Source organism: Oreochromis niloticus, linkage group LG13, assembly GCF_001858045.2.
Source record: "Oreochromis niloticus isolate F11D_XX linkage group LG13, O_niloticus_UMD_NMBU, whole genome shotgun sequence".
Taxonomy (NCBI): Eukaryota; Metazoa; Chordata; class Actinopteri; order Cichliformes; family Cichlidae; genus Oreochromis; species Oreochromis niloticus.
The window spans coordinates 14,038,572-14,050,570 of NC_031978.2; the positions used below are offsets into that span (position 1 = coordinate 14,038,572).

Sequence of the window (11,999 nt, forward strand, 5' to 3'; positions counted from 1 at the left end):
TCAATATTATGTTCGTAGACTAATAAAAGACATTCAAAAGTAGTAATGGCATTGTTTAAAAAAAAGGAGCGCTGTAGCTCTCGGAGGTGCAAGATACTTTCCTGCATATGAATTAATGTTTGATGGTGGAAGCAACTTCAAAGAAAAGACTTTCAATGGAAAATAAGTCACTCGGTGAACAGACAGGCTTCTCTTATAGAGATTAATGTACAAATGTATATTTCAATTTGGTGTTTTATCTTGAGCAGTATAACTGGCCTGCTTGCTCAACATTAGTTCACATTGTCACAGAATGGAAGTGCATTAAACAAGAAAGCTGAAGCTACAGCATAATTTCCACACATTTGCAATGTTCAAAAGCAAACTATGAAGGCCTTCCTAGAAATTACACTTTTATCTTCAAGAAAATTTATAGAAGTTATAGTAGTAATTAGTAAATAAAAATTTCTTTACATGTATATATATGTATGTATATGTATGTATTTATATGTATGTATATACACACACACACACACATATATATATATATATATATATATATATATATATATATATATATATATATATATATATATACATATATATATATATATATATATATACACACATACATATACATATGTATATGTATATACATATATATACATATATATATACAGGGAGTGCAGAATTATTAGGCAAATGAGTATTTTGTCCACATCATCCTCTTCATGCATGTTGTCTTACTCCAAGCTGTATAGGCTCTAAAGCCTACTACCAATTAAGCATATTAGGTGATGTGCATCTCTGTAATGAGAAGGGGTGTGGTCTAATGACATCAACACCCTATATCAGGTGTGCATAATTATTAGGCAACTTCCTTTCCTTTGGCAAAATGGGTCAAAAGAAGGACTTGACAGGCTCAGAAAAGTCAAAAATAGTGAGATATCTTGCAGAGGGATGCAGCAGTCTTAAAATTGCAAAGCTTCTGAAGCGTGATCATCGAACAATCAAGCGTTTCATTCAAAATAGTCAACAGGGTCGCAAGAAGCGTGTGGAAAAACCAAGGCGCAAAATAACTGCCCATGAACTGAGAAAAGTCAAGCGTGCAGCTGCCAAGATGCCACTTGCCACCAGTTTGGCCATATTTCAGAGCTGCAACATCACTGGAGTGCCCAAAAGCACAAGGTGTGCAATACTCAGAGACATGGCCAAGGTAAGAAAGGCTGAAAGACCACCACCACTGAACAAGACACACAAGCTGAAACGTCAAGACTGGGCCAAGAAATATCTCAAGACTGATTTTTCTAAGGTTTTATGGACTGATGAAATGAGAGTGAGTCTTGATGGGCCAGATGGATGGGCCCGTGGCTGGATTGGTAAAGGGCAGAGAGCTCCAGTCCGACTCAGACGCCAGCAAGGTGGAGGTGGAGTACTGGTTTGGGCTGGTATCATCAAAGATGAGCTTGTGGGGCCTTTTCGGGTTGAGGATGGAGTCAAGCTCAACTCCCAGTCCTACTGCCAGTTTCTGGAAGACACCTTCTTCAAGCAGTGGTACAGGAAGAAGTCTGCATCCTTCAAGAAAAACATGATTTTCATGCAGGACAATGCTCCATCACACGCGTCCAAGTACTCCACAGCGTGGCTGGCAAGAAAGGGTATAAAAGAAGAAAAACTAATGACATGGCCTCCTTGTTCACCTGATCTGAACCCCATTGAGAACCTGTGGTCCATCATCAAATGTGAGATTTACAAGGAGGGAAAACAGTACACCTCTCTGAACAGTGTCTGGGAGGCTGTGGTTGCTGCTGCACGCAATGTTGATGGTGAACAGATCAAAACACTGACAGAATCCATGGATGGCAGGCTTTTGAGTGTCCTTGCAAAGAAAGGTGGCTATATTGGTCGCTGATTTGTTTTTGTTTTGTTTTTGAGTGTCAGAAATGTATATTTGTGAATGTGGAGATGTTATATTGGTTTCACTGGTAAAAATAAATAATTGAAATGGGTATATATTTGTTTTTTGTTAAGTTGCCTAATAATTATGCACAGTAATAGTCACCTGCACACACAGATATCCCCCTAAAATAGCTAAAACTAAAAACAAACTAAAAACTACTTCCAAAAACATTCAGCTTTGATATTAATGAGTTTTTTGGGTTCATTGAGAACATGGTTGTTGTTCAATAATAAAATTATTCCTCAAAAATACAACTTGCCTAATAATTCTGCACTCCCTGTATATATATATATATATAACACCCAGCACGCCCCCGCGGGCGGTCTATCCTTCAAGCTCGGGTCCTCTACCAGAGGCCTGGGAGCTTGAGGGTCCTGCGCAGTATCTTAGCTGTTCCCAGGACTGCGCTCTTCTGGACAGAGATCTCCGATGTTGTTCCCGGGATCTGCTGGAGCCACTCGCCTAGCTTGGGAGTCACCGCACCTAGTGCTCCGATTACCACGGGGACCACCGTTACCTTCACCCTCCACATCCTCTCGAGCTCTTCTCTGAGCCCTTGGTATTTCTCCAGCTTCTCGTGTTCCTTCTTCCTGATATTGCTGTCATTCGGAACCGCTACATCGATCACTACAGCCGTCTTCTTCTGTTTGTCTACTACCACTATGTCCGGTTGGTTAGCCACCACCATTTTGTCCGTCTGCATCTGGAAGTCCCACAGGATCTTAGCTCGGTCATTCTCCATCACCCTTGGGGGCATCTCCCATTTTGACCTTGGGACTTCCAGGTTATACTCGGCACAGATGTTCCTGTACACTATGCCGGCCACTTGGTTATGGCGTTCCATGTATGCCTTGCCTGCTAGCATCTTGCACCCTGCTGTTATGTGCTGGATTGTCTCTGGGGCATCTTTACACAGCCTGCACCTGGGGTCTTGCCTGGTGTGATAGACCCCAGCCTCTATGGATCTTGTACTCAGAGCTTGTTCTTGTGCTGCCATGATTAGTGCCTCTGTGCTGTCTTTCAGTCCAGCTTTGTCCATATATATATATTCTTTTGTGCTTTACACCCAGTAAACGAGCCCTCCCCCTGCCCAGTGTGGTAGTCCACAGTCGGCCCACACTATGGGCTGCCCCACTGGGGCCTATCTGGTTCCACAGTGAGCTACCAACTGTGGATAGCATACCCAGAGTATGCCCTGACTCTAGGTGAAAGCTGGCCTACTGGGACCCCACCCGGGCCCAGCAGTGCAGGGCCTAAATGTGCCACTGCATTTCACGCCAGTACTGGGGCCCACGGTAAGCTGCCCATTCACAATGGGTCACCACAGCAGGTAGCGCCACATTTTGGGTTTGGCAGATTTTTACACTGGATGCCTTTAACAGTGTAACGCACAGTGGATTTGTCTTTCCTCCCAGACTTGGACTGGAGATATATCCTTGTTAGACAAACATGTATTTGTCTATCAAACACTGTCCCTAACAGTCTAATATTTTCATTTGAGTTCTTTTGCAGTATATCAATAAGATCCAGTCTAACTCCCAATTTACTGAGGTTTTAAATCAGCTGCTTTTTCCATTTCCCTGTATAGTGTTTTCTTATTACAAACAGTCTTGCAGCAAACATGCCTGTGCAGACCCACAATGGGTGGTGTAGATGAATGGTGGGGTTGTGCAGACAGGGAAACCCATACTTTTCACTGAGTGGGTTTGCCCACACAGGTCAGACAAAAGTTAGGCTTTTAGGAGCCCTATATGTGTTTTCTATGGGCAAGCCCAGAAGAGGTTGCTCACAAAAATCCTTCATGTGGGCCTGTGGGGTAAAAGTACTATGGGGCCTGCATGGGCTAACCCACAGCATGGCCAACAAGGATTTTCTGTGGGCAATCTCACCATGGGTGGCTTTGATGGCTTGCTGCTGCGCAAAGCACAGCATACAGCTGAGACAGGCAGGACTGTTCTTACTTTAGCAAGTACTTTTAGTAATAATCCAATCCAACTTGGATATATAAGTCGATGCGGTTGGTGATATAGTCCACTGGAACATTCTGACAGCTCTTGGTGTAACAGTAAAAAGTGATTGCATCACTTGTTCTTTTGAGCAGCATGGATATCTGGACCACAGGTCATGGCAATAAATTAAAATGCTGTCATGACATTTTACATAAAACTAAAAATGTCAACCTCATTGTACCGTTATAAAAAATGTTATTATAACATTATAAAAAAACGCCTAGAGGTTATATCAGCAGGATGTAACCTCAAGAGCCATGAAAACCGCCATGGGACTACAATCAGAAAACCTAAAGTTGTTGAAATATTTTATTCTGAACCAAACCAGTGGACCAAATAAATAATGAAAGGACAAGCCAGCATTGCTGTAACTAGAGCCATGCCTCGAGCATTGGTTAAAAAAAAAGACTTCAAAAAAACAAACAAAAAATTCTTTCAGATCAAAATAATGCACTGATATTCTTTTTACAGGAGAAAAAAACCCCCCAACAAATTTCTGTTTAAACAATGCATCAAAAGATTTACCCAGCATTCTGAGTAAGACTGACTAGTTTTTCAGCCCTGCAATTTTGCTCCTATGATTTCTAAGGAAAAAAATAAATGGGCTTAACATGTAACAAGGAGGAAAAGCATTATGAGCTTCTTAGACACAGTGAAAGAGACCACTCTAAAGTGTCCCACGGTCTTTTGCAGGGATAGATAACTACAATGTTACCTCATTACCAACAATTCAACAGTGCCTCCTGTCAGTTCCCACATTGCACACTCTTCCTGTGATGACAAACTGGTGTAATTAGTGCTGAAGGTGTTAATCCTGGATGTGGGACCTCCTAGATCCATTCCAAACACACATCACTATTGTTCTGATCGAGCAATCACTGGCTCAGAGTGAAATGATGGTAATACAAGATTTCTCAGCGTGGGTTAGTGAGATTTACTCGTGTGTCTTATTCACATCCTGTGGGAGCAACAGTGGAATAGCCAATTCCCGTCTTGTCTTGCACAGATTTGGGCATTATGTCTCAGAGCTATGGGGATTTCAGCCTGGGGGATTTAGGGATTAACTAGAACTTATCACACATCCTGGGTCACCCAAAAGCCATCAGCAGGGGAGACAAGGTTTAACAAAATATCAGTAATGCTAGCAGCTTGTTATTACAATGATAACCTCAGTCAACTGGTCAGTCGGTCAGTTCCTTAATCACTGACCCTATTCCTGTCTACAACGACTGAAATGATTAATAGTAACCAGAGAGCGATTCTACTGACTCTGGTCATCTCCTGACTTTAATCTCCAAGCACCGCTTCAGTGAGACCATAGTATAGTATATACTGTGTATAACAAATTAAATTCTATTTCTTCTGTGTCTTCGACATTTTTAAATTTTCCTTTATTGGCTGTCATAAACGCCATATATATGGTACCACATATACCAGCAAATAGCTGCTATCTATAGCTATATTTTTGGGGCTCTGACGAATACGATGACTGAGCAACATAAGGCTAAGGCTAACTGCTTAGCAGCCATTTCAGCCTTTCAAAATAAGAGCGAGGATGCTATCCCTCTCAGTTTCCTTTTTGGATTGTGTCAAAAATCTGGTGTAAAATCCCAAAACAAACATGATGAGTTACCTGCTCTGACAACCACTTGTGACAAGGAAGCAGCCTTAACTTTTTATGTTGCGTTAATCTTATGGCACATGCATTTTCTTACCCAGTTATCCAGCTCATGGGGCAATTGGAGCCTTTCCTAGCTTCTATAAGATGGTCTAACATGCATTTCTTTCAGATTATTAAAAAAATAAAATTTCAGACATTTCACAGTGCATATTTGGGTGGCCATTAATATACCTAAGCAGCCCACTCAAATAAAGTCTGCTATGTGTGGAAAGGATTGAATGATTGTATTCATTCAGAATATGCAATTATGTAATCAGTGATTCAACATGTGCTAAATTTTTACCAAAAAAAAAAAAAAAACACTCAGCAAAACCTTTTGTGTTCTTGAAGGAAGGAAATTCAAGTATGGGCACTCCAATAAGACAAGGATCAAGAGGTCCCACATTCTGTGGAGAAAGCAGAGCCAAACTCTGCTTCATGTCTTTCTCTAACAAAAAAAAAAAAAAAAGTGTTCACTTCATATACTATTCTCTCAAAACACCTTCAATTCCTTCCATGAAAAGCTTCAGGATATAACGGCTATTGGCTGAAGAGCAGGACTGGATCCAATAACCAACATCTCAAGGTAAACAGACTGACATGGAGGTGTGGTGACCTTTCTGTTGTGAAATTATTGATGTAGGGCAACCTGATGGTTCAGCCTGCTGTGCAGCTGCGTGAGTCTCAAACCTGAATCATGTTGTTGCATCAGTCCACTTCCTTGCTTCTCTCATCTGAGTGAAACCTAATATTTCTTCAGAGGGATAGTTGGCCAAAGGAAAAGAAACAAACAAGGAACCGCTGCGCTCAAGAAATCATACGTTCACCAGCTCTTTTGTACACTTCCCATTTGTGCTACACTTCCTGCCAGCCACGCATTCATTTTGGACGCGAGCAGAGACGACTGCATGTTTAAACTTCTCAGAAATCTGTCATCCTTCTGCATTCTAGCATAAATAACAGCTCGCTGTTCACAGTGGTGACAGGAGCGACTCCATGTTCCCATCCTACTTTGCACCTATTCAGTATTCCTTTCTTCCTCTCTTTGCTCCACTCTAAAGATTTTTTCCTTCAGTGCAGGGGAAAGTGTCCCACTAAAATATGTAAGCATCACAGGCGGTCTGACACATCCAATCACTGCGGTAAATGTAGGTGACTGACTGCTTTCTCACCTGTCTCAGTGTCTTTTTTTTGGTTCTCTGAAGGATAATGCAGACTGGAGAGAAATGCACCCACCCTTATCCATCACACACATGACTGACTGCTGTTTGTCAGAGCTCTTTAGGTGGTGGTCTGTAGCTCTGATGCTGTCTAACACCCAGATTTCTCACAGTTTCACAATACATCGTTCACAAATTCTCCTTTTTTCACCCTGTTCTTTCTTAATAAAATCAGGAATTATTCCATGTATACATGTTAGATTCCGAGTCACTCGTGACTGCTGTTTTTTGTGTATCGCTGTGTTAAGTTGCCTTTGCATGACATCGGCATATCTATTATGTATCTGTAACATCCACAGGCAGAGCAGGAGGAAGCTAAATCACACTGATGGCTATAATGACCAATGATGCTTAACAGAGGGAGACAACTCTAACTGTGCGTGGCCTTCCCTCGCGGCCAACAGATCAATGCCAGCCTGTCCTCAAAATGTCAAGTGACAGCTTATGGAGGGGGCTTGAGAGACAGACCAGGATGAGGTTATTTCCTAAATGGATTTTACAGAAACCTGTTGTTTTTTTTCCCCCACACGGATGATAGTCAGCATTCCACCACAGAGTGGAGAATGGGCTAGACTTACTTCCCAGGAAACTGTGCTGAAAGGTGACCGATGCTCCTCGGAGACCAAGGAGACTGTGCATATATTATTGTGTGTTTCAGGGCACTCGGGGTAGGTTTTATTCTCCTCGCTGTCTGTTTGTTTAGACAAAACAGACATTTTAATCTTTTTTAATTAATTCTGTCTGAAGCTGCAGTCAGTCTGACCAGCTGATATCCTCAAATCTAATCCGGGTCATTTGGTTCTGTCTCTAATTATTTATTGAGTTTCCTCCACCCGGAAAAAAGGGGAAAAAAAGACCCTTAGAAAACCAGTTGATATGCAGAGGAGAGACAAAGAAAGTCAGGCAGAGAGAGAAAGCAATAGACAGAACGATTCATCAAAGATTTGTAAACACGGCCTGCTTGATTCTCGCCCTTATGGGACTTTTATTTTATTTTTGCTATAAAAGTTCAGAAGGCAACTGAGTCCTGAAGGGCCGTAGCACTTCACACAAGAAGACAAAAATGGTTATTCAAACATACTCAATATTCCAGTCATAAATATAAACAAGCTTTCCGAAGGCTAACAAGCAGAAGACTGAGTCAACTACTGATAACCTGATTTTTACTTTGTAGGCTTTTTAAAGACTGCGCAACCAAAATTTAATTACAGCTACTTTCACAAAGAAGCTGATCTTCCAGCTTAAACATGAAATATGTTACTATTCTAATCACTTCCTGAGCTGTCAGTCAAAGTTTTAATCAGAGGGGATGGGAGTATGACAAAGCAAATGATTATACAGTACGATGAAAGACTGCATGCATAGCACAAAACCTTTAAACAGATTTATTTTAATCTGTGGAACTTAAAGTTTTTGACACTCCCCCCCCACTTTCTGGTGAATATTACTATTTTATTTGTAGCACATGTCTTCAAATATGCATTATTACTGGCTTCAAAGACTTGGACATGCTCACTCAGGCACTTTCAAAACCACTACAGAGAATGTCCTCATTATCTAATGCATCACTTATTTCACTAAATGATAACACAACAGTTTCTGAACTCTGTCCAGGTAGCTGATTGCAGCTGAGTGTTGGCACAGGAAGGCCGAATGTCAGTCAGTGCCGATCTGATCCATATAGGGCTGCCAGATTTGGCAACAGAGGTACTAGCTTCAGAGATTTTTTTCCGGGGGGTACAGAAAAGGATTGAGTCCGTTTCAGTCAGCAGCAACACTAAGGCTAGCATTGGAGAAGTGTGAAATCACTGCACTGGCGTAAGTTTGACCGATTCTGGCAGGGCTCATCACAAATCTGGCTTAAGTCAAGTATCCAGTTATGATGGATTTAGGCCACTGTTAAGCCAAACCATTTTGACTAAATGGATATTTATGACATGATTATTGTGTCCGGCCAATGTGACAATCTTTTACTGACAGTGCACGTCTACGTAATTTGTTATTTCCACATAAGAACAACAAAACAGGACAAAATTTCTTAAAAAAAAAGAAAAAAAAGAAAGCAAAATAATCATTTAAAGTGGGGAGACACTGGTTATGGTTAAAAGAGATTCATGTGACTGTTAGGAAGTGGGAAGCAAACGTCAGTATCCCATGTCATAGGTCAATATTTTGTCAACCCAACCAGTCGCTTCTAAATCCTTCCTTTTGGGACTTCGTAGCTGTACAACACCTTCACACGGTTTCCTTTTTTTGCTACCAATCTGAGAATAGACATAACTTTTACAGCTACTGGATGGAGAACATGACTACAGCACATCTGGTCTTCTTTTTACCACCATAAATAACAAAATAAATAAAAAATTCGGAAGTCAAAAATTGTGTTGTGCACGTTTATCTCATAATTTTTAATAGGCTAGACCAAGTCAAGCAATTGTTTGGGAGAACATGAAAAGAGTCTGCCACAAAAAACCCCTCTCTGTCTCCATTCGAACAAACTGTAGTATGACAGAAGCGCTGTAGCAAGAGCCCCCACCAAGGTGGGGGGAGACTGTGACAAACATTTCACATAGAGACTGGAGTCAATATCCAACATTACTGTATCTGACTGCTGCCATCAAAAGAGCCTGCCCTAGTTCAACGCTCACGCAGCCCATTACAACTGTTTTACTCTCTGCATTTCTATTTTAACTAACCCAGTGCGTGGCAGCTTTAATGATCCAACAGCTGGCTGATGTGGACAGCAAACAACTCATGAGCTGAATCTTTCTACTTCTCTTTCATGAAAGCTTATTATTGACTTATTGGCACTGTAAATCTGTATTAGCTGCTCTAGCTGTGATGGTAGCATGTAGTATTGTTTCAGTAGTGCACTTTTAACCTTATGTGGCCTGTATTTTTTTATTTATCACTTCAGCAGGCTGGATCACCTCAAAAATATCTATATTTGAATAGCTCCTTATGTTTAACAATGGGGTGGCATTTATTTTTGTTCCTTTTCCTTTTGTCTTACTACATCCACACATCCACACGCACAAATTTGTACTGTGTCACGTGCTCAATCCCATACACAGAATAGCCCATTATCAGTGGCTGATTCATTCAGGAGACATCCTGTTTGGGTTTATGTTTACAGGCTAAAGATGAAGCTGCATCCTCCTGGATGTCAAACTATCTGTTCATCCGCAGCAGTCTGACTTCCTTTTATTGTTTTTCCATCTGAGTACGAAAACTGATGTTAAAAAAAAAAAAAAATCAATTTCCTTTCTGCCCAGCTTATGTGTAAAATGCGCAGCTTGAGAATAGGAAACGGCTTTTTTTGTAAAGAGAGAAATAAATAAAATGTGCAAACACTGAAAATCACGTTTCCAGACTGTGGCTGAGCATCTGCAGCTGTACATGACAATGAGCCCGCTGAGTGATAGCACTGATATTCACAATAAAGATATCCACTCACCCCTCTGTATGTTGTAAACCATGCTGTCAGCATGTTTTGCTGCCGTGGACAGGCACCAGACTCGGAGAGCGAGGATCAGGAAGCCAAAGTTCTTCCGCCGCCTCCAGGTTCGCATCATGCCCGGGTTCGGTAGGGTGAAATGAGGAAAAGCGCTCCGGTCAGACTGCGTTATTAACGTAGCTACCACCAGATGCTTCAACACTGGTGACAGGATGGAGATACGGGTCAAAGCAGTTCACAGTGAGTGCGAGGGGAAAAGAAGAAGGGGAGGAAAACAGACTTCACCACCCAGACTCCCAACAAGATGCGGCAGGCTGTCACTCCAAGAAAGAAGCTGTCAGAAACTTTTCCATGCAACACCAAACATATGGTGGACAACGGTGAGGGGAGAAAACGAGAGATAAGCGGCAAGTGTTAGCTAAATGTTTCTGGGAAAGGGTGTTGCTGATGTGAGGAGGGTGTTAGAAAGCGACAGAACAGACAGAATGAGAGGAGACTGTTGGAGAGTATAGTGAAGCGGACTTGCCATCCCCTCTAGACCCAGAGCAGCTACAGTTTGCCATGTGCTCTTCACACGCCTCTGGGTCCCAAAGTCCATCATGTTTAAGACTGCTGTCGTTCTTCGTTTCCCTTTACCTACAACGGAGTCAAACCTAATCCATTGACCAGTGGTTCTTGAACTTTTTCACAATAGAAACCGAAATGAGTTCACCCCCTCACCCCAAAACCAATCATTAACAATTTTAATGAGTTTGCTGCCAGTCCACTGAAATTATCTGATATTTTCTCCCATAAAAATCATATTCATTCAACTAAATCTATTCTGGACATTCAAGGACATTTTTTTTCTTAAGCAGTAATAGCTACTTGTGAAACCTGGAGATTAAAAAAGTAAAAAATAATTATATTAGCATAATCTTTTATGAAATCGGCGATACATGACACTGTATAATAACTGTGTGTTTTGACAGGTGAAAACAGCTTTCAGGCACATGGTTGTACACACACTTCTGTAGTATACCTTCATGCAGCTGTTTTTCTTAGATTTATAGTGTACATATTATTTATTAATGCAGTTTGCACTACTTTCTCATACAATGTTAGTTTTACTGCTGGACTGGGATTGGTCTATATAAGCAAACGTATTTACTAATAGCAGTATCATATAAGTTTTTGCGCTTTCTGTTCAGAGAACATTGCGAGTGGATAATGTAAATCAATTAATGCATAGATTTTTCCCCTGAACTCTGCAGGGGGGATGCTAGTTAGTTATAGTTTTTCTTTTTCCTTTTTTTTGCCCTGTATGTGTTTGTGATAGTTAATTAGCTTGTTGTCAACAAAGAGTAGGCGCATTTAAAGAAATAAAATATACATATTGACACACTGCCAGCCTTACAATGACAAAACATGTTATTCAGGAAAAATATAACTAGAGCAGCAAAAGAATAAGGAGAAAAAATAAAATGAAATATATGAAAGTGTATAATAAATAAATAAATAAATAAATGTGAATTTACATAAAATTGTGAAATTAATGAATTGATTTACAAGTCTAAAGAAATTAGACAGCTTTGTCTTGAACAGTCTGCTTCTGAGAAGGGATGTGCGTAGGCTGTAAAGAAAGGATTTTACAGAGAATATAATGTAACCTACTGTGCATATCTTCCTCTTATTATTATTAATCTTCAAGCTCTCTTTTCCTGGCTTCTCACAA

At 40.8% G+C, this 11,999-nt stretch overlaps 1 protein-coding gene across 2 annotated transcripts in view; it reads right to left on the reverse strand.

Moving 5' to 3' along the window:
• The window catches only part of adam12b (ADAM metallopeptidase domain 12b), an 88,505-nt gene extending 77,419 nt beyond the window's left edge, over positions 1–11,086 (reverse strand). Inside the window, exon 1 of one of the 2 annotated variants that reach the window (XM_005474247.4) lies at positions 10,286–11,086. In XM_005474247.4, the coding sequence (XP_005474304.1) occupies positions 10,286–10,403 (118 nt within the window). In that variant the 5' untranslated portion in view covers positions 10,404–11,086. The remainder of the gene's footprint in view (positions 1–10,285) is intronic. The other variant, XM_005474248.4, reaches the window with a different exon arrangement.
• Positions 11,087–11,999: the final 913 nt, after the last annotated feature.